The sequence below is a fragment of the Sylvia atricapilla genome, chromosome 1, assembly GCF_009819655.1.
Source record: "Sylvia atricapilla isolate bSylAtr1 chromosome 1, bSylAtr1.pri, whole genome shotgun sequence".
Taxonomy (NCBI): Eukaryota; Metazoa; Chordata; class Aves; order Passeriformes; family Sylviidae; genus Sylvia; species Sylvia atricapilla.
The window spans coordinates 96,568,458-96,592,408 of NC_089140.1; the positions used below are offsets into that span (position 1 = coordinate 96,568,458).

Consider the following 23,951-nt stretch of genomic DNA (forward strand, 5'->3'; position numbering starts at 1 on the left):
ACTGTTCTCTTTCACTTCACCTCCCTCTCTCTGACTTCTCCCTTTCCTTGCACTCTAGGCAGCTAAAGCTCAGCTTACAACAGGAAAAGAAATCAACAAAGAGTAACAGAATATATACAAACGAACTGGAATCGGCAGGTGAATTACAATTGTATGCTAAATGTTGAGTATATAATGCAGAGTTAATTTGTAGACAAAGATTCACCAGTTTTTTCACAATATAAATTAATGCATGTTCAAAGGGATGTTATGTTTTAAGGGTATAGGAATATAAATATTTTCATTTTACCTTTTATGATCCGAACAGCTGCTATTAGTAAAATGCATTCTTCAAACACAACAGTACCTCTGGTTTCTGGTCTAATTGGAGAACTGCTGTCAGTAACTGATTAAAACCGAAAAAAGAGGCAAACCTGTGTTTTTAGAAACTCAACAAAATCATGTAGTATGTGCTAATACAGTTGGAAGACATTAGTTTAGGAGTTAAGTATACTGCCTAATTTTGTCTATTCAGGAGGGGTGAAGGGGTCATTCAAGATATTTTCTCTTCTGAAAACTGATTTTCTTGGTGAAAAGAAGCGCCCGAGAGAAAGTTTGTTTTCCTAAAATTTTAAGCCTTCTTTTCGTGTGCAATTATTTCTTTTCGTCACTGCTTATTACAAGCAGAGGAAGAAAACTGTGTTTGTATGTGGAGCTTCAGCAAACCAAGTGGCACCTGGGAATCTGTCTCTGTTGTAGAGCTGAGTTATCTTTACAGGTTTGAAAAGTTTGATAGGGTCATTAATTATTTCTGATAGCATTACTTTCTAATGGAATAAAACAATCTCTGAAGAAACAAAGAAATAGTATCAACTAATACTATCAGAGACCAAAAGAACAACAAAAAAACCAAAAAAATAAGCAAAAACGAAATACCAAAAAAACCCCAAACCAAATCAAAATGAAGTGGATGTGAAATGAAAGGAGAAAGTGAAAATTTCTACCAATGAACGGGGACCAAACTTTCACATCATAGTTTTCACTTCTAAGTGCTTGTAGCAAGGGCAGGAGTGGATGGGGCAAAATAATACCATTATTTTATTATTTCTTCAAAGGATTTCTCAACTTCAGCTATTTCCCTGCTATAAAATTTTAGTTTAGTTGCTTGATTTTTTGAATCATCCTGGAGAGTTCATTTACTCTCTTTTATACCTCTATATTCCTGATATTTGCTTTCCAAGAAAAATATTAAAAGATTATACATTACAAAAATATGAAACCTTGCATTTTTTCTCTCCTTTAAATATCTAATATTAGATAGATATGATATGATGAGATGACATGCTGCCAAAAGAGGTTTGTGGAGGATAACAAGCATATGAGCACTTCCTTACTAAGGAGAGGTCTATGGACCTATTTGGAGTGCTGTTGCCTCCTCCTACTTTCTGTTCAGGAAGCAAGATGCTGTGACCATGGGCAGAGCAGACAGCAGTGGCAGTGTCTGGCATGAGCAGTGAGAAGGCAGAGTCTATTTTTATCAGGTGCAACTTCAAATTTTGACTTTAGCACTTCTGAAGTGCTCACACGTGGCGTGTCACCTTGAGCTGCGCGTGTGCAGGGGTGAAGGTGTGTGGGCGTGCTTTTCTCCTGCAGAAGGGATTCTCGGAGCGGGAGGCTTTCATCCCACACGTACCAGGCTGAAGGCAAAGAAACTGTGTTTAGAAAGGTGCTAAATAAAGCAAGTGATTGAACAGAAGAGAAGGAGGATGAAAGCACTGTGCTGATGCTGCTGTCAAAACAAAATGGGACAATTGCTTAAAACAAAAGCCTGGAATACTTTAGTGTACTGAGAAGATTTAATTAGAACTACGTAGGCTTGATTTGCCACTGTTTGTGCCTTATATAATCATATAAATTGTTCAAGGTGCCATATTGTAATAAGGAGAGATATTTACATTATTCATCAAGAGTGAAAATCCATTAATGTTGCTGCACACTTTCAAATAAAATAGATGTGCAAACAAACAGAGAAACAAACAAAAAGTCATGATGTTTGTGTTTGAAGATGGTTATAACAGAATGTAGAACAGACAAGAGTCTCCAAACTGTTTCTATTTTAATTTGGCAGTTTGTGCCTTGCTCTCACTATTAACACAACATTTATTATTTGTATACATGCAAATTATACAGCTATATCAAGATTTCTACTGGGAATTTCTTCACTGAATTTGCAAGGCAACCTTAGCTTTGTAACATACCTACAAAGTATACTACAATGTTGTAATGCTATATATTATCAAGCAACTGGGATATATTGTTTGGCAAATATAACACAAGAGTTAACTAATAAATTTTAAGACAGGAGGGATTTTCACCTGTTTGGTGGAAAATGTTTTATCTCTTTGTTTCCAGGTGACCATATGTACAATGTACAATTTTCTAGCAAATATATGGCAAAACAGCAGGGAAGAAGGCTGGTTGTTATAAGGTCCTGTCCTTTGGGTCAGGTGGAAATGCTCTGGAAGGTGGGAGGTAGCATCATCATACACAAAATTCCCTATTAAGTATGTTTACAGAGGAGAAACACCTGGAGTTGAGGGTGGCATTGTAAGGAAACAATTAGGACAGCAAGGACCTACCCAGGAGAAGATGGGGAGATGTCAACGCTCCTGAGAGGAATGTGGGTAGCAGTAGGACTTGCTCATAGTGGAAAACCAGAGCAAAGGCTGCACAATGAAGGGCAAGACTTCTCTGGCAAGAATATGTGGTTTGTTGTAAAGCAGGCTGCTGCTGGAAGTTAGTGGTCTGAGGAGAGGATCTGACTTCTAAGAATATGGTGTTCCAGGGAGAGGATGTGTTTGATCACTTTTTCGTTCACCCCTCTTCCCTAACAGATCTGAATGAATCTGCAGGTCTGTATCTGCAAGGTATACATTAAAAAAATTTACCTGATTTAATGCAGTGAATTTTGAGGGACTGCACTTCAAAGAACCTGTTTTGTAAGTGCAGCGTCCCGTCATAGCAGTCATTCAGTCTAATTTGAATACTACTTAGACTTCCATGAGTAAATTCTTGCTGGAATTTGCATGATAACTTAAATGATTATCCAGCCTTGGCAGTCAACTTCGGTAATAGAAATTTAGCTGTCTTTGGCAAGCTGTGTAAGGAGTTAATTAGCTTCACTGTGTTGTACCTTCTGTTTAGTTTAGTGAATTTATCTCTCTTCTGTCCTTGCCTGTCATTAACTTTCAGTCTCCTTGATTGCAGTCTACATGGATCTTCAAGTTCTTCATTAATTATTTTAGGTAAACTCATTAGACACTGTTCCTTTTGTCATTCTACATTTCAACATTTTAATCATATTTCCAGTCTCCACAGGCAGAGGGAATGTAATTTTTCTGTGCTGTATTCCATTGATAAAAAAATTGCAGGCTGGACTTTTTCTCTCTCTGCTTCACAGAGAGCGAGAGACTCTCTGAAGTTAGAGACTCCCACAATGGAGTCTCCATCCTGTCAACATGAATGGAATCACTTATTCCTAGGTAGCCTACTTACCTTCCAGTTGCTGTCACAGATAGAGACAAACACATTAAAAATATAATGTAGTGACTTTTTTTGCTTATAAACATCTAATTAAAAAATCTCATGGAAGGACTTGCAAGATTAATCCTTTTACAGTGTAAGAGAAACAGTGTGATCATTAATCTTTTCCAACATTAAAGTCTTCAGCAAGATGATGGTGCTCATCCTAGCTTGTGAGATACAAGCATTACAAAGCTGACTTTAGAAACCAAGTCTGAGGGTCAGAGAAATTGACAACTTTTCTATTGCAGACTTTTAAACATTTATTTTCTTTAGTAGTATACAGTAAATTATATTACTAAAAACAATAACTCAGAGCAAAGGGATTTCAGTCAAAATTATTTAAGATATATGTATGGTTTCTATGTGGTTGAAGTTTTGAATTTGTCTAGAAGTCTTCTTTCATACCACAGACAGATTATCAGACAGATTTTTCCTAAGCAGAGTGTGTGAATGGATAAGAACTTTTTTTAATTTAGGTGGTGTGAGATTTGTGAATAGGAGAATTGCAGTTCTTAGGCTGGAATATCTTTTAACATTATTTACTGAAGCCTGTCCTGAGGGTCACATCAAACCATTTTCTTATTATAACAAGTGTGAAAGAAGAACAAGATTACTCCAAGTTTAATTAGATTGGCCCCATCATTTATGCTGCTGAATATGTGCTGAAACTGTTAATAGAACATTGATGTACTCAAAGTTTACAGAAATAGCCTTCTTGCAATGGCATCACTGACTCACAGTTCCATAAAGACTGTTTTGTCTAAATGTGCACAAAAATATAGTCATAGATAGGCATAAATTGTATTTTCAGCATTTCAAATAATTTCAATATCATTCTGCTATAAATCAATTTCATTAATATTTGCTGTACTGGAATTGTGGATACTAAACTTCCCTTGAATGAATTACAAGCAGGTTTTTGCTGGTTTTCGCATTTTTCATCAGATGCTTTTGAAGTGTCTGGGAAACAAAATAATTCCTTGTTTACCAAGCCAGAAGGAAATGTTGCTTTTACTTGTCCTTGTAAAATTGGAGATTCAGTGCAGCAAGCGATGTGGGAAAAGAATTAAAGCTGATTGGGCAGATATCGTCATTCTGTGCAACTTGTCAGGAAAGCAAAGCTTAGGTTCAGATTTCAAAGGATGTACACCAATGGATCGTTCTGATCAGGAAAACCCCAGGACTGTCTTTCAAAGCATTACAGCCCCTGACTTTGCAATATACTTCCCTGTAGCTGCTGGGAGAAACAAAAGCATATGATGAGTTTTCCTGTGGCTGGCAAGTAAAGGAGAAAATTGTAAATGTTTTCAAAATGGGACCTTCTGAGGCATTAGCACTTTTAAATAAATAAAATAAGTCTTCAATAACAAGTGAGGATTTATTTAAATACCACATTCCAATTAGCAGCATGATAGCAAAGTTAACAATTTTTTTTTTTTTTTTTTCAAAAATAAGCTGAATTTAACCTTGTCTGATCTCATTACAGGACTTCAGACCTGTTTGTGAGAAACTGATTTGATATTAACAATCACAGAATAGAATAGAATAGAATCATGGAATTATTTAGACGAGAAAAGACCTCCAGGATCATCAAGCCCAACCTTTGGGCACCACCTTGACAACTAAATCATTCCTGTTGTTTCTTGAACACTTCCAGGGACAGTGACTTCATTACCTACTTGGGCAGACTCTGTGCCTGACCATCTTTTTCTGATGTTCAACTAGAACGGCCCCTGGTGAAGCCTAAGGGAGTCTCTCATCCTGTCACTGGATGCCTGGGAAAAGAGACTAATCCCCACCTGACTACAACCTTTTCAGGTTACTGTAGAGAGTGATAAGGTCTCCTCTGATCCGCATTATCTCCAGGCTCCAGCTCTTTCAGCTGCTCCTCATATGATTCACGAGAAGGAGATGCTTTGGAAGCGGAGTGACTGCCTGATCTTGCAGGAAGAGGTGACTATTCTCCCGAAGAAGGCACAAGAAGAATTCCCTATCAGCATATTGTACTGTAGGGCCTTGGGGATGAGACCTGTTCTCCAACAAAGGCAAAGAGCACGCTCACAGTAGTATTTGTAATGTAGAAATTTGTAGACTGGGCTCCACCTTATTCAGGTAGGGGATTTCCTCATGGACAGCTGAGAAGCTCTTTTTGCTGTTACTGTTGTCACAGTTTGCTTATTAATGGGAGCTACATGTCCCAACACATAGACACTTGAAATTTCTCAGACTGTGGGTTGAATTCTACCTTTCCCTCTATTTTCTCTTATGACACAAAAACAAAACCAAAAACCCACAAAAAACAAACAAACAAAAAACCCACCCAAACCCCCCCGCCAAACCCCCTCAAAAAGCAACAAAAAAACCACAACAATTTGGTTTTGCTTCTTCTCTGTGGAATGCCTTTTCAAGACCTAATCCTTGCACCACCCCAGACCTTCTTCTGTTGCAGCATTCAGTCCAGCTTTCATTGCTCTGCCCTTGTTCCTGGGGATACATGAATGTTTGGCAGTGCTGTGGCATGGTGTAAATTATTTTTTTACATTACAGAATATGTTTAAACTGTGATAATGGTTAATTGAGAAGTGGAGAATCTGCTTGGGAAAAAAACATGATGACCTGCTTTACTTTGAATACTCAACCACAAAAATGCATGAAAATGAGGAAAATGTGATAAAAATACAGGAAACAGGACAAAAAGTTCTCACTTCTGACAATCTTAAACATTCAAATTTCAAAATCCTGACTCTATTGATATAATCAAGCATGTCTTAATTGTGGAGCAATAGAAATATTTCCTTCTTACTCCCAAGTGCAGTGCTTTTAATAACAAAATAAAAACATACAAATGCAAAAAATACAGTAACCTTTAGAATGATCAGTTCTACCTATACAAAATATTTCTTCTCCAAAAGAAGAGAGTTTAGTTTCCACGCTTCTTTTGCTCTTGAACCAAATTCAATTTTTGATTTTTAGTCCTAGCAATGGCAACATAGATGTGGCTGTTTATTGGAGAAAAAAATTAAAACATTGAAGAATATGAAGCACAGTATGATTCAGAAAACACTCCATTGCATCCTTTCTAAGCCCTCACCCTGTATTATTAAGTGCATTTTGCTGAGTTTCATTAATTTCAAAGAAAGCGAAATATCAAGGATTCCCTATTATTTCTCTTCAACATTTGGAAGTTTTTTATAACACACAATTAATATTTCTGGTGTGATATGGAAAAACGGTAAGTGGAGAGAAATAGCAGGGCAGGCACCAGCTCCCACTGCACCCTGTGGCACAGACAGTGAAGTCTCTCACAAACTCATGAGTGACTTACTCTGCTTGATCCAACAGTTGTGGCTAGAATAAACAAACTGCTGCCAGAAACTTGCTGCACATTTTTTTTTTTTTTTGAAGTGTATGTTCTACCAGTTCAGTCATGTCATTTTCTTTGGCTTAGCATTGCAGCTAAGCCATGCTCCAGCACATATTTTCTACCAAACTCTTCCAACGCTTTAAGCCTGTTGGTGGGATTCTGCATGGGTGAAGCGATTCTTCTCGCCTTGCCCAGTTCCAGAGTTATTTTGAAATACTGAGTCTAGAAGGTGGGAGAAGAGGAGGAGAGCTGCTGTTTAGGTTTTAGGTTGAGAGAGTAAGGAAAAAGATAAGAACCCCTCCTTTTTTTTTTTTTTTTAAGCTGTTGCTGAGAGGACTTTAAGAACTTTTGAAGAGCAGGAATCTTAGGTGAAAGGCTGTATTAAGAGCACAGGATTATTTTCAGAAGAGGCAACAGTCCAAAAACTGCTGATTCTGAGAGGTGGTATGGTAGAAAAAGCAGCTTGCTTCTTGTCTCGAGGTGAATGTGTTTTTGCAAAGATAAACAGCATGGAAGTCTTCTTAAAAAAAAGGGAGAGAGGGAGGAAGATATATTCAAGCATCATGAAAGCAGTTCTTAGCTGTATTAGTAAAAGTCAGCATGCCGCATCTAATATTTTTGAATGTTAGTGGAAATTAGTCCATGAGATTAATTCAGTTTCACTAAGTTCATCCACCCTATCCCACTAAATACTGTGACTGTTGTTTTCCAGAAACAGGAATTTACAGATTAAATTTGACTTCTGCAAGTATTGTTTGACCTCAGAACCTGGAACCTATAAGGCAATGTATTTGTAAAGTAGTGCAGTTCTTTTTGGACGACTCTTACAGAAACAGCCAGATACTACATAATTATACAATGTATTCGAGAGATTTTGGATTAATTTCTGATGTGTTCTTCACCATATATCTCATTCTAAAATTCTGTCAATATGGAGATCAGTCATAACACCAGATTCCACATCTGAACCCATTTTCTGTGCTTTTCTTACCATGCTCTTTTCTTTGAGACAGTCTTTGAAGAAAAGAAGCAGACTTACAATCCACATATTGTTTTGGTAGATGATTGGGAAAGAATTGGACATGTCATATGAAAAGACTGAAAAATTAGCAGGGCTGAAAAAGAAGTACTTATTCCCTCCTGAAGACACAGACATTTTTAGAACTTAATAAATTTTTCTCATTTTAGCAGAAAGCAGGATAGCAAGTTTTCTTAGGCAAAGTAAGACAGAAATGTTTTACTGAAACGAAATGAAAAATGGGTTAGTGGTTGCATTTATATGCATGTTTAGGGTGTCAGAGTTACAGTTTGTACTAGGCCTTTCACCAGCTTTGTTGCCTTCCTCTGGACACATTCAAATACCCCCACCTGCTCCTAAATTTGTGGGGCCCAGAACTGCACATAATGCTCAGGGCGAGATCACACCATGGCTGAGTATAGCGGGATAATCTTCATCAGCATCCCGACGAAAAGCAGGGAAGTACTTGTACAGCTACTGGGGGTTATCATACACTCCTTGAGAGCTGGAAGGAGACAGCAGTGCTTTTGGGCTATGGGAAGCAGACAGAAAATAAGGACTGCAATAGGGGGGTGAGGAGAACCAGAATAGGAATGAAATTAGCTTCTTGCTTCCTTCATGAAGTGGTTCAGGATGAACACAAGGTATCAAACCATCTCTGTGGATCTCTACTCAGCCAACCACCATTCCCTGGGCTTGAATGTATTCATGCTGAATTTCTGCCTGTCAGCTATTTCGGGGTAAACTATTGCAGTGATACCCAGTTAGGATACCATACATGCCAGTCCAACAAGGCATGTGACATGAAGGTCTTGACAGAGCAGTTCCAATCTCTTGCTAAAACAACTCTCTAGCCCATCAATGCTTCCTCCTCAAAACCAAAGTCAGCTGAAAAGTGTCCTGCAAAAAAATTTCCCAAACTTGCAGAGAAATACTAATACTTAACAGAAATTGTACTGATGCTGAAAATATACTTAATAACCTCCTGTCAGCATAACACCTTTGCTGGGAACATAAGAACTGAAGAGACATATGACAAGCCTCTGACATGTTTCTGCAAAATCTTGACTGGGATGTTAGTCAGTAATTACAAAAGGTTTTGTATAGTTAAAGAAAACAAATGCCTAAGGGAGGTTTTGTTCACTTCAAATGAGAAAAGGCACATGGGCTTTCAGTTGTTGTTAGTTAAAAGAAAAAGAATCTAATGATTTTTCTCATCCATATTTAACCGACAGCTGATAATCTCAGCTCTCAAACTCATTAACTCAGAGATTATTATCTTGACCTGATAAAACCGAAGGTGAAACTTCAGAAAAAGAAAAATGAAGCCTGAAGCAGTTAAACGGAAAGATGGGGATGCTGCTGAAATCCGCAACTCTATCTAGATTCACCCATCCTTGATGACAACCAAATAAAAAGATTTTTTTTTCCTTTTGTTACTTATAGGATGTTTTTTCTGTATTTCTGTAAGTATTCACTGGCACAGATAATGACTTTCTCTGGAGGGTAGCATAACAGCTGGTAAAAGATGACATAATTTTTCCTGAATTTGGAGGTAAGCATATGCACCATCCTATCATTTAAAGTACAGAGGAGCTGAAAACATTCTGGCAGTAGAATGATTTCATATGTGGTTATAACACCAAAGGTGTTGGTTTGTGTTATCAGACAGCCTTCTCTATAGTGTCACATGCCTTCTCCAGTGTAAACTTCTGAGAGAATTTTCGTCCTTTTTTCTCTCCAGTAAAATAGGATTCAAGGATAAGACTCTTCTGTAATCAGTATATTGTTATCCTTTCCAATGAACACATTAATACTAAAGAGATGTACCTGAGTAAGTCTCATGTGGGATTCAGGACAGCCAGATAAGAAGATGTGAACCTTTTTGATCCTGGGGAGGAAAGCCATCTGATGATGGCTCAGCAGCTGGTTAGCTGGGATTACTGTCATTAGTGACACTGATTGCTTTCCTTTGCCTGTGACCTAAGCATGTAAGTTTCTTGTCTACCTCAGTGGAACTACTCTGGGGCAGCTGTGGTTTCATTGTAGAGCAGGCAGAATACTAAAGAAAGAGTTCAGCTGAAGACAGACTTCAGCTCTTATTCACCAATGAATAGCTGAGAACTTGAGCTATGGATTACCTGTGTGACTTTGATAGTATTTCCCCTGTTCTTTCCTCCAATGCTTCTCACCTAAAAAAAAAATAAATATTACCTCACCACGCACTTGAGCAGTATAAGAATAAATTGGCTTATACCTTGAAGCCATTTTCTTGTCTTTCTATACCTTTGGTTATTACAGGTTGTTCTTTAGTTTCATTTGAAGATATGACTCCATTCCAAAGAAATCAATGCATTTCAAGCAAAGTTACTATAAGTTTAACTTTTCCTGCCTAGGTTGCAGATTTCAAAGAAAGCCTTTTTGCTTAGGCTAGAACAAATGTGGCAGGTTTCCTGACATCCATCATCAAGGCAAATACAATACTAGGTGATTAAAAAAAGGGGATGATAATGGGAGAAAATTTTGTGATTTTTTTTTTTTTTAACAGAACAGATTTCTTTTTGAACTAGAGCAGAAAATAACTGATACCATTGTGTGCAATGCTCAAGAGAAAATTTCTTGAGCATTGATATGATCTTCCTGGTACTCTGAAAAATAACTTGTTTCCCATGGAAATATTGGATGCTTTTTTGGTATCTCCTATGGGACAACCTTTACAATCACAGAACCACAGGGTCAGAATAGACACAGTGAATAGACACAGTGGGTCATCTGGTTCAACATCCCTGCTCAAGCAGGGTCATCCTGCATGGCACAGGATTGTGTTCAGATGGTTCTTGAATATCTCCAGTGAGCGAGACTCCACACTCTCTCAGCAATCTGTCCCAGTGCTTGAGCACCCACACTGTAAAGAAGTTCTTCCTCATATTCAGGTGGATCTTCCTGGGCTTCTTAATTTTCTGCCCATTGTCCTATTGCTTGGCACTACTGAGAAAAGCCTGGATTCATTAATCTTCTTGGCATCCTCCCTTCAGACACTTAGAAATTTACAGGTTAGATTTGATGATCTCAAAGCTTTTTTCTCAACCGATCTGATTCTGTGATTCCATGACATTCATGATGTCTCCTCTTAGTCATCTCTTCTTGAGGCTGAACAGGCCCAGCTCCTTCAGCCTTTCTTCATAAAAGAGACTCTCCACCATCTGTGTTGCCCTGTGCCGGAGCTGCACAAGGAGACATCATGTCTCTCTTGCACTGAGGAGCCCAGAAGTGGACACAGCACTCCAGATGTGCCTCACCAGGGCTGAGTAGAGGGGCAGGATCACCTCCCATGACCTGCTGGCAATGGTCTCCTTAGTGCACTCCAGGACATCGTTGGCCTTCTCGGCACAGGGACACACTGCTGGCCCAGGGACAGCTTGTTGTCCCCCAGGACCCCCAGATTCTTCTCTGCAGAGCTGCTTTCCTGTATATCAGTCCCAGCCTGTACTGATGTGTTGGGTTATTTCTCTCCAGGTTTAGGGTGCTACATTTGACCTTGTTGAATTTCAGACAGTTCTCTGCCCACCTCTCCACCCCACTGAGGTCTTTCTAAAGGCCAGCCTTCAGAGAGCCTTCTGGGGTGTCAGCCACTCCTCACAGCTTTGTGTTAGCCAAGAACATTAATTTAAATAGGCTGGTAACTTGTATTAACCATATATTGAGTCACTTACGTGTGGACTGCTTTCTCACCAGGGGAGGGAAAGAGATAGAAAAGGATTATACAAAGCGTAGCTATTTTTTTTCACACTGCTGTGCTGTGTTCACTCACCTTTGGTCATCCCAGTCACAACTTTGTTAAGAGCTGGTTCAGCATAACACAGGCTTTTTGGAAATGAGGAAATTGCTGTAAAGTCTAAATATCGAGCATGAGCTGATATGGAATAATATCTTTATATAACCATTGATTTTTCTGCTTAGTTTGTCATAAAAAGTTCATGCTGATTTATATTTTTACAAAATACCAATTGTATTTATTGCAATCATATTTTAGCAACTTGGGATCACAAATGGATTATTTCCTACATAGCTGAAGGGATTTCTGCTGCTGCTTTGGTATTAGATTTCCTACTGATCTTCTGCATCACCACTGCTTATCACAAAAAGGTGAGTAAAAAATCAATTTTCATAATATACTGAAGCAGGTGAGGATGGATTTGTTAATAGTTCATCCTAACACCTCCCTCAGAATGAAAAAAAAGTATACATAAAAAATTGAATTTTCTCATCAAAATTTTAAAATATGAAAAAACCTATCAGTTTTACAGCCTATGAAAAAGTGACTTTTTTTGGGTTTTGTCCTTTTTTTCACATTGGGAAAAAAATGGCTTACTGAAGTTCCTTTGTCAGAAAAATACTTACTGTGGTATTAGCTGAAACAATATGTTAAGGGTGATTTGTCAGGAATAACACCAAGCTAGGTGTTGCTATTCCTATTTTGTGCACAGAGGACAGGCGATATCTTGAAGCCTTCTGCATCTTCTAGGATTTTTTGTCCTCTGATTTTATGTTCCAGGCTTACAGCTGGATCGAAAGTAATAGTTTAAACAATTATTTAAGTTTGTTGTTTTCCCTGCCAAATATCTCTAGTGGTCTGATTGAGAATCTCTCTTTTTCCAAAGAAAAAAAACAGTGAGCAGAAAATTAATTCCTTCCCCTACCAAATATAGGAGGTTGCTGGAATTTTGGGCAACGTATTAGTATTAGAATCAAGGGTTTTTTTCCAACTTTTATGACACAGTGCTAATCTCATGCATGTTGCAGTTTGCAAGTGTACCTAGATTTTTATTGTATTTATTGGTTTCAGTAGGAAAGTAAGCAATATCAGCATTATGTTGGAATTAGATCTTTTAGACTATACTATCATGGATGATGCAGCTTCCTCCATCCACTATGTTTCTGACTACAATGTGTGTCTTCAGAAAGAAGATCACAGAGGCTTTATCAAAAGATTTGTACTCCACTCAGATCTGGGTAAGATCACCTGTTGAGATGATGCTTACTCATGGTTTGTACTGTATATTTATTAAGATCTTTCTCTTCTGTGTCTACTCTTCATATCCCCTGAATCTTATAGTCTAATCTTAAACTATATAGACAGGAAAAATTGAAGATTTTAAAATATGATTACTACTATTCATTATTTTTGATAAATATCTTTTAATGCTTTACAGCTACATTTAGAGACTCTACTCTGTTTCATGTTATTAACCAATTACCTCTTTTTATTTGATAGCCTTTTTATTATTTGTGTCTTTGTTAATGTCTTTTTTCCCCAAGTCATCATTTGTAAAACTGAGGCAAAAAAATATATTCTATGATGCTCTTTGTCTTATCTGTTTTTTCCAGTTCAGCTTCACTACAATTCTTTAGGATAGCTGTTTCAGTGCTTCAGTGTTTTTTTTTATTTATTTTTTTTTTTATTTTGTACTGTAATAGACCATGTTTTGGAACACTGCAGAACACTGAGTCTTTTTTTTTTTTCCCTTAATAATCCTATTCAAGCCCTAAAGTTTAAAAATGGAAAGACAGGAGCCAATTTCACTGCTTATGTCTTGTCTCTTCATACCCTTAATTGGGGGTGTGTTTAGGGAAATGTGTGTTTCACGGTGGATGTGAGACCCCATTTGGATTTGAGACTATGGCTTACCACCGACCACCTCTCAGATCTCACTCTTGTGTGACCCAGTGATAAGCTCCACTGACAACATGTCCTTATAAAGCTGATTTCTCTCATTCTGACTGTTGGGTCACTGTTAGTACCAGGATGAAGCCCTTCCTAGAGTGACCCTAGGCTAGGGTGTGGCCTTTTGCTTCAGAAAACACCTTTCCTCCACACCAGCTCACTCAGGCACTGTAACATTAAGTTGTCTTAATAAAAAGACTAATTCTTACCATAGTCAATCGCTTCAGAATAATTCATGTTTTAAGATGGATGTAGAAGAGACTGTGCCAGTATCTGAAGCGTGTGTGTGAGGGGAAGGGGGCATTTCACTGATGCTTTACCTGGGGCCAGATGTGAGACAGCTGGGAAACATATTCAAGCTGCAACTTCTTTTCTTTTCATATGACTTGAATCTGAAATGCATTCACAGAAAACAAGAAGACAAACCCCCATATTCATTGATGGTTTCATACTTCCTAACAATAAATGAACATCTGAAGAAAAAAAAAAATTCTGCTTTTTCAAAGTGGTAGCGGCTTTGAGAAAAGTCCTTCAACTACTTTTTTTTTTTTTTTTTCCCTTCTTTCCCTTTTAATGTTCTTCTAGCCTCCTTGTTACGGTTACGGAAGATGCAATTTTCATGGCGTACACAGCTGAGAAAGGAGAAGAATCATCACTCCAGCAGACAGAGGAGATTTATGTCAGCAGCAAAAATGTCTCACAAAAACATAAGAAAAAAAATTAGGTTTTTTCTTAAGAATGAAGTAATCAAAGCACAAGCCTTTTATTTGCAGCATAGACTTTTTCTGTGCTGGCAAGAAGAGGAAGTTCAGACTGGCTGTGCTGGGAATGGCCTGGGCTGCTTTGGCATGACAGTGACATGACCCAGGCTGTGTTGGTGTTATATATTGCAGCCTGCAGCATTACCCTATCCTTTAATTTATATGCAGGATTAGAAACTATTTGTCCTTCTGGAACTGAGACACTTTTACCTAATAGCTGGACTCTTAAGTATCAATTTTAGAACAGCCCTAATGTGCAGAATGGAGCTGCATATGTTTACATAAAATTAATTTGGTTTGAGAAATCTCTGTGCATGAGAAGCCTATGTGACAGGGCGAGAAAGAAAATGTGTTTGATGTTGTCTATGTTCATGGATTTTGCATGTCAAATTGAGAGCTCTGTAGAATAATAAATACCAATGATTTTCCACACAGGAGGTGTTATTTTGCTGCCGGGCAAACAGTGCTATTCAGATGACAAAAGCACATGTATCAGGGCTCCTTGAACCTAGATTTAAAAGTATGAACAGCAGTCTGGTATCTGACAGCTTTGTGGTTTCTTGCCACTCACCACAGTAATATCAGTGTTTTCTTTTTGGGAATGCAATTTAAGTGTAGCCCATGGTCTCTTCCCCCACTCCTTCACCCCCTTCACTCCCCCCATGCCCAGAAGAAAGCAAAACAAGACTCTGTCACTGTCAGGTTATATTTAATAATTTATTATAAGGTTTAATTGCGCAAAAAATAAATGAGAACGTGGAAGGTATATGATTAAATGATGCAAAGCAGAAGAAAGCATGACTGAGAACATTTACAAAACAATACACATACATATGTATTTGTATGTGTGCATATGTATATATTCTGCTGAAACCTACAGAAGAAGTCACACAGAAATTGAACAAACAGATGAAAAAAAAAAATCCTTAAACAAACAAAACTAGAAGGCAGACCTGAGAATTAGGATCTATGCATCTTTCGGCCTTTTACAAATCTGCAGAATTACTGAGGACAGAATCCCAGTAAATGAAGGTGTTACCATGACAGCTGATAATCATCTATGTCTGCATACTGCAAACTGTGTGCCTGGCCCACCTATGCCTGATTCCACTTTTCTCTTGAAGCATATGTAAAAATGCTGCTGGATATGGTGTTGGGGATTTTTGTTTGTTTTTCTTTTTTGAAAGGGGTTAGTGTTGAAGGCATCATGAGTCTGCCTACAAATCAGGAATGGGTTCTGCTTGGCTGGCTAGGAAGAGCATCACAGCCTGACAGTGAAAAGCACATTTTGCGCAGCCCTCTCCAGTGGAAAGCTTTCTTCACGTGCACAGGAAAACAGGAGCCAAGATTCTTCTGAGAGCAACATGGACACAAGGCTTCTCTTCACTATTTGAGCAATAATAGCATCATGTGGTTATCCTACACTTCAGCTAAAAATCTAAAATCCTAAACTAAAGGGTCCTTTCAATTTAGGCTGAAGACTTATACTGTTTAAAATGTTGTATGCCATTAAAAACATCTTGTTTTGGTTTTCTGTACTCTGAACAAGGACACATTGCAATGGATGTTTGGTTTTGTTTTTTTTTTTAAATTTCACTTGCTGAAGGTTTTCAGATATACAAATTCTTGAGCGTGAAATTGATGAGGATACACAGAACTGTACTACTAACACATTGGTTTATTTCCTGAGTTATCAAATGCCATAGCAGATAATTCTAAGTTGTGCACAGCCTTACAAATGAAACCTTGTAGCATTGGGTCATTTCTTATGATCCCCCTGACAGTAAAATGCCAAAACAACAATGTAATGGATTTGATTACACAGAAGGTCTCAGTTAGAGTCCTGATACACAAACATCCATAAGCTGAGGAGATGGTATTGTTTTACTGCTTTTAGAGACAGTCAAAATACATCTCTGCTTTACTGAGGATTAAATAAGGGGAGAGGTTGAGGTTAAATATCTGGAATACCAGATTGTTTTGACTAGTTGTGGTACTGCCCTTATTTCTTTTCTCTCTTGGTACTTTCAGCTTGTCTTTTCAAAACAGTTGCTCATTTTTGAGATTTGAAGAGAAAACAAAATCTGTAGTGCACTCCTTTGCAGGTATGTAATCTGTTTTAATTCAAATTCCATAAACATATTAGTTCTACCAGGATAGTCCACAGGGAAAATCACATCACACATAGCATAGTAAGAACAATATGTTATTTTTTTTTTCAAAAAACAATCCCAAAACAACAGCTTCATTTTTGTACCATAGTAATATCAGTGAACAGCAGCTGAACAAGTGACAAATTAAAACCAAAAAGAAAACAACCCCAAACTTATCATAATTCTCATTGGTTTAAAAACTAGTAAGCTACACACAGGAGAAATTTCCAAAAGCTCAATTTGAAATGCAATATTAGAACTCTTTAAATATTTTATGAGTCTGGCAGGTTGGGAGCCAGTAAGAGTTTGTTTGCTGTTTGGATTATGTAAATAGACTTTCCAGTGTAAACAAACCATTGTTTATTGCTGCTTAATTTCAATATTTCCCATAGATTTGTCCTTTCCTTTTGGAAATCATTTCATTTCTTTTGAATAAACTCCATCAAGTGTAAATTGGAAATTTCATTTTGAACAGTTACTGTGCTATTTCATGCTGTACCACTTGCTCAAGAGGGAGGAAAAAGGAATCAATAAAGCAAAATGACCCCACCATGGATGCCAAGCAGCTCAGCATACCACCTAAACTGTAAAATAGTTCTATGGGTTTTTTAAAGTCTTAGAAACTTTGCTGAAAGGAAATAAATATAATAAAATGTGTTGCCATTAAAAAACTGAGTGTTGAATACCTTGAAGGGTATTCTAGGGTAACTGCTGTCTTTGTGATTTGAAAATGAATGTATGAAATTAAAGAAAATTAAAACCTTTTCCATAATAATAAAATGAATCTTTTTCATTGGGTCAAAAAGGGAAATGTTTAAATTCAGTGTTCAAAGGAATACTCAATGATTAATAGCACAAGTAAGTCTTTAAAGGGTATAAATTCACATCTCTTTGAAAAACACTGCTGAATGTGGGAAAGGCAGCCACACCAGAGTCTGGAACAACAGGATGAGAAAGAAACTCACAGTTTATGAAAGAAGGTGGAAGTTAGAACATGTTATTTTCTTTCTCATTTCAGACACATTCCTTTACCTTAAAGAACTTCTCTGTAATGTGTTCATGATACTGCTCCTTCTGCTTCTCTTCTGCTCTCCCTTGGCTGTGTGCCTTGGGGTAAAGCAAAGTTTCTGTGAGGAAACAGGCTGGTTTAAGGGCTGGACCCACCAAGGAACACAAGAATCTAGACTCCTCCACACCCCCAATTTTGGCAGGGTAGTTCAGCAATTAACCCCCTTTATGACCCCCACCTGACCTAAATTCCCAGCCACCTTCTCTGTTAGGCACCTAAATGTTTTCAAGAACGCTCAAAAATAGCTTTTTCTAACTATACTGTGCAACTTAACCACCTGTCTCCTCTGCAGGTCTTATCCCAGGACTAGGGGACAGGAGGAGAGCACCAAGGACACACAGCAGGCAGAACAGCCAAAGCACAGCAGCTACCAGCATTTGTTAGTTTGCTCCTCAGACTTTCAAATAAGCAAACTTACTTCAGAACAAGGAAAGATTTCAGATTCAGAGGATTGATCTTACCACCAGTTTAATTTCTAGGGGCAGATTTTTTTTGTTTGTTTGTTTGTGTGCCTTTTTCTGATTTTTTTTTTTTTAAGGATGATGATTATTATTTTTGTAATCATAAAGATGTCAGGGCACCAGGACTCTGATTTTTCAAATTTATTTTTAAATTTTACGTGCCTCACAATCCTTTAAATGTACTCTGTTATGGAGCTCTGTGAAATTCCAGATCAATGTATTTATTTACAGTAGCTGAAACTCTTCCGCAGTGAGTACACCCCAGTGCAATTTCCTTCAAAGCTGAGATGCTCAATAGGAGTTAATCCTCTGAACAGCTTTGTAAGTCTGACACTAAGGGTTATTTCCAAACCCAGCTAGTCTGTCTACAAGATAGGTGCAAAAATGTTCTTTTAGGCTGCAGACCCCAGGAGGAGAAGCTGTCTGCCAAGTTCTCAGACTGTATTGTTCAAGGTGTAAGTAAGGCAACATAAAAGACATTTCCAAAACACAGGCATTCCTGGAGAACTATTTTGGGCTTGAGCACAAGACATACCTTCACACCTGTGCCTTGCTGGGGTGTAGTGTCAGGGTGTGTGTGGGCTCAGGGTGACCACTGCTCCTTTGATACCTCAGATTCCAGCCTGAGGCTAGAGACCCTCAGCAGTTTAGTTCCAAACACTAAACTGGACCAGGCTTTTCACTGCCACATGCAGTGTTGGTTTATCCAGCATCATACCTGACAAATCCCTCAGGAAATGGGAGATCCTTCCCAGTTCTCTCCCAGCCTGCATCAGGCAAGTGAGCACACTCTCTCCCCTGCCCTCTGAAGCTGGCCTCCTGCACAGAAACAACTCATATTTTTAGGATGAAGAAGAGCCTTCAGGGTTTAGTAGGATACTCCTCCACCAAGAGGGTCTTTGTATCTGCTTTTTCCCTACCTTATTTTTGTTGTTGTTGTTATTTTCTAATAGTACAATGCATTCAGAGTTATGAGAAGAGGAAGAGCATCTGGATAACCATAACTCATCACAAACAAGTGATGAGTTTGCCAACAGCTCCTTTAAAGCAGGAGAGTCTCAGGAACACTGAGATAGCCTCAGCTGTGTGAGCTCAGATACTGCTGGGGCAGGCTGCCACTGTGCCACAGGACTGACTAATGCCACTGCTCTGACTAATTTCTTGGCTCTCATTAGGCTTGATTTATAAAGCTGCAGATTTACCTTACTATCTGCGCTATAGACTTGCAGTTATATATCCCTACACATAACTTAGGATATAATGTTTGAGCTAGAAATACCAAAGGAAATGTACAAAGCTATCTAACACAAGCTTCCAGAGATTATTTCCACACTATCCACATTGTTAGCCTGTAGAGTTAGATAAAATAATTAATATGAATCACTAGCCATGGTTGACGTATTTCTTCTAACCTTATGCTTCCTTAAAAAGACAACTTTGTAATTTTAGAAAAGCATCTCAGTGGTTCTAAAGAGTATTTAACACATTTCTTAACAGTTTATTCAATTAGATTGTTACACTAAATAATTAATTTGTAGCATTAACTAGTAAACTTTATAAAATGATATAAGTGATCAATAGCTTATAACACTAAGATATAAACAAAAGCACAGTATCTTTCTTTCTTCAATACTTTTCTCTGTGCTGATATCTATATGTGTATTTGAAAAGGGGAATGTATGTTAGAAATATTTGCATATATTAAAATTAATCTCTTTTAATATCTTTTTTTTCCCTCTGAAATACAACTGTCTTAAGCAGACATTTATTATTTTTTTTGAAATGTCTATCATTTACCCAACAATGGTAGAATGGGAGGAACTTTCCTACAGAACTCTGTCAAAACATTTTGTAATTACAAAAATAAACGTTGAGCACCTCTGTATGTATTTTTACATACATAGATCATAGAGGAAGATATCACCCAGAATTCAATGAGCTGTGAAATATTCTAAATCAAACTTTTGACAATATCTGACTGCAGTGAGTTCCACAAAGTTGTGTGATAATAATGATGGTGCGTTGTGCAAAATACTGTTTTTTCTGTACTGCATAATTCATGTTAGGTGGACTGGTACTGGGTTCTTCCAGCCAGGTTAAGGAAAATGAGGTCATCACGCTTCAGTCCATTTGTACAGAGTAACTTGGAGCTGGGAATTAGACTGAACACACAACATTGTTTCCAGCTCCTGATAAAGAAGAAATAGAATGCTACGGGAAACTGTTTTTTACTCAGCATGGCCCAGTGCTGTGTGCTTGTTTGCCAGTTTCTCCTAATCCTTTTAAAGATTACAGAATCTGTTTTCATTTTTGTCAATATCCCACCACGTTTTTCACTTCCTTTCATAAATTTCTCTACCTTTCTATGATTATGATTTTCAAAGAATTAAAAGGTTAGCATGTGTCATTCTTTGGTAAGAAGTCATAATACTGTTTTTAATGTGTTTTCTGTTTTTCTTTGTTTTCAAATCAGAACAATTTTGAAAAAGTGGTTCTGGATATCTTCTGTCACAGCCCGTCATCTATGGAAACTCAGGAAATGTGACAATTAACATCCACAAGGGTAATTTTATTTTATGCAATTTATTCTGCTCTAAGTATAGGAGCAGTGATGAGAATAAATGTTTAACTGAAACCCTTATTTTGGTTATTGGTATGGAATTGCCAAACCAGCCAATTAACTTTGTGCTATTTTCTATGCCCACTCTGTCTTGCTATCATACAATTTTTAAAGAAGACTGAAAACCATGTGTCAGCTGATTAAAAATTAAGATCATTCATGTCAAATATTCTCACAAGAAAGTATCTACTGTGAAATATATTAATGCACTTGACAATCTCAGGATTGTAAGAGAACATAGTAAATCTGTTGAACCTCATGAGGATTTCTGTATCAAAGCAACAAAAGACCCCAATGAAATTAATTCTTTGGGACTTTAACTGTGATATTTAAAAAGATTAACTTCTTCATATTAGAGTGCCTATTACTTTTTGAGCTTACATTCAGTTAAAAGGGAAATATTGTCTCCATTACAGCTTGCAATATTCATAACAATATGGACATTGTAAAATGCTTTAATTATATTTAATCATACTTAAACCTCAGTTACTTTCATATGTGTTTTAATTGTGTCTGTAAAAAATCTGTCGAACTGCATAGGCAGTAAAAATCTTCGCAAAGTGAAACTTCCATTTTCTTCAAAAGCACCAGTTCTCCAGCAGATTCTAATATATAGGCTTCTAAGCACAATCCAATTTAAGTAATTGCTGAATACACAGCACCTTCACCCATTACCTTTTACTGTCTTTTAAGGACTTGGACAGGGAGACAAACTTCTTGTTATTACAACAGAGTCAACATTTTTTGTGGTTTCTTTCATTCCACCAAAAGTATGTCCTTGTTCCCAATTTACCTCACCTTTTCATCTAAAATAAAAAAGTGAAGAGCATTTATTTATAATATCAAGAACAAACACAGCACTCTTCATGTAATGCAAGACTTTATAACTGCAGAATTCATATATCCAGCTCTTTGATTTTCAAGTTTTGTCACTACAGTGGATGTTGCACAGTCATAATTTTCTACTTACAAAAGTAAGTAAAAATAGGCAGGCATTCTGACCAGTTTGTGGTGATAAATGTAAAATTCCAATATATCCTGTTGTGTAATAAGAGTGTTTTGAAAGAGTCACAAGTATTTGAATGATGCATGGAAAACTGAAGTTTTCTGGTGCTGCTGAATCTATTCTTGTAATCAAAAAGCAGCTTTTCACACTTTTTCCACTGTTCATTCCATTCTGTGTGTGGATAAAAGCCACACTTAGTCTTTTGCAGCAGGTATAAAAAGGAGCCAAAATACACTGATATTAAACACTAAAGCAGAGATTGATTGGAACTCATTATTCCTTCCTTTTTAGTATTTTGTAAATAATCCTGTATTTCATGCTAAAGTGCACAGCCATTCAAGACAGTTATATTTTCTAATGGAAAACCACCCTGTAGTTTCTAGGCTATGAGATGAAAACTAGCACATGTGGTTGGTGAGCTAAGTCTGAGCAGAGATTTTATATGCTACAGGCTGATGGTCTTTGTCAGTTCCTAGAGATCAAATGTTTCAAAACCCCTACTCCTCATAGCACTGCCTGTGAGACTGGAAAGCTGAACAAGCATGAAGTTAATTCCTTTTCTGATAAATGCAATACACGGATATGATTAATGACTGACCTTTTTTTCTCTTTGCCATAAGCAGGTAAGGGTCGTCACAGATTGCCTGTACTTAGCAACTTCTAAATAAATGGGTGCCTGAAGGCTGTATTTTGTACCTAAATTATTGCTATAGAGAGCACTTTAAAACACTTTTGCCCTCAGATACTCAATTTCAACCCCTCTTCCAGCAAAGTCTTATTAACTTAGAACAAAACTTGATTATAGTTTTCCACATCCCAACAGGATTTATATACATGTGCTGTGGAATGAAGTATTTTCCTGAAATGTCATGGTAGACTTTTGACAAAACAAAAGAGAGTAGCTATTGTCAATGCCTCAACAAACTTTTTTGGCTTGTCAATTAATTTTCAAGCTTTACTTGTAGCTGCTGTGAAACAAAAAAAGAAGAAAACAAACCCAGCAAAACCTCCCAAGGACAGAACTTGATACATGTGACCATGTGCCTACCACAAAAAATAATGTCTAAATATTTACTCAGCAAAACAGCAAACTCCCTGCTACAATAGATCCTCCTTTCTTTTTCCTTTACAAAGGCAGATGAAATTGTTTCAAACAAGTATGCTCACAGACAAATTGAACTATGAATAATGACATGTAGCTGTTAAAAAAATGGGACTATTCAAGTTCCTTAGCACCATTTGATGATTTATTAGCAATCTCTTTCAATTTCACCTTTTCTGCACCAAGTGACTTCAAAATCAAAAGTACCAGCATGCATCAATCTATAATATTCACAGTGAAGATATATTAGTAACTATATTTAGTAATGCTGTGTGTTATTGGTTCATAGGGGGGAATATATTGTTACCAAAGGGTGATTTCTAAAAAATGTAAATCACGGTTGCAGTTATATATTCATAACATATCCTCAGAACCAGAAATCAAAGAGAAAGCTTCATTTTATTTCTTGTATTTTATCACGTACTGATGCTTAGTTCCATTTGTACCAGCTGCACCTGGTTACCACTGAAGATATTTTGATGCCCTCCATCCCTCCAGAGCTCATTAGCTGAAAACAGAGGGCGACTCTTGGGTCAGGAGCAGACATATTATCTGTGTGCCTTGCACAGGAAGAAAGCTGAGACTGGAGCAAGGTCCCATGAGGTCCTTGGGTCTATTTAAAGGCCATTGTAGTCTCTAGACAGGCAGCTCTACCATGTGTTCCAAGAGAGAATTTTCCTTCTGGTGGAAGCACTAGGAGCTGTACAAAGTAGTCTCAGTGGCGACCACTTAGGTTATCAACAGGCATATGCCAGGAATTAAAGCAATTCCATGAAAACAGAATTTTCTGGCAAACTGTGGTCCAAGTGTCTGCCCAGTTCTCATGGAGCTTTTCTGAGGAACATCTGTGGAAGCTATGTGAATACACCAATGTTACCAAGATGTCATCTGCTGCTCTGGAGTGACACTAACGGCAGCATCCACTGGCTCCTGAATACTTTTGTGCTTCAGGTTACCAATTGTCTTAGACTGTGTTGCAGTACATTGTCAAGTTGCATCCTCATTTTTCAAATTCTAGTGTTTTTGTGTTGGGTCTCTACAAGAAATGGGTTCCCAACAGGTCAGATTTGCTATAGATTGGCAACATTGTTCTGTGTATTATATGAGA

The 23,951-nt window shown here is 37.5% G+C and overlaps 1 protein-coding gene across 1 annotated transcript in view; it reads left to right on the forward strand.

The window, feature by feature from the left end:
• Positions 1 to 20,660, forward strand: part of LOC136358097 (CD226 antigen-like) — a 49,417-nt gene extending 28,757 nt beyond the window's left edge. Inside the window, 4 exon segments of the mRNA XM_066313987.1 lie at positions 4,510 to 4,625; positions 4,627 to 4,816; positions 11,980 to 12,092; positions 20,589 to 20,660. Of these exon segments, the coding sequence (XP_066170084.1) occupies positions 4,510 to 4,625; positions 4,627 to 4,816; positions 11,980 to 12,092; positions 20,589 to 20,660 (491 nt within the window).
• Positions 20,661 to 23,951: the final 3,291 nt, after the last annotated feature.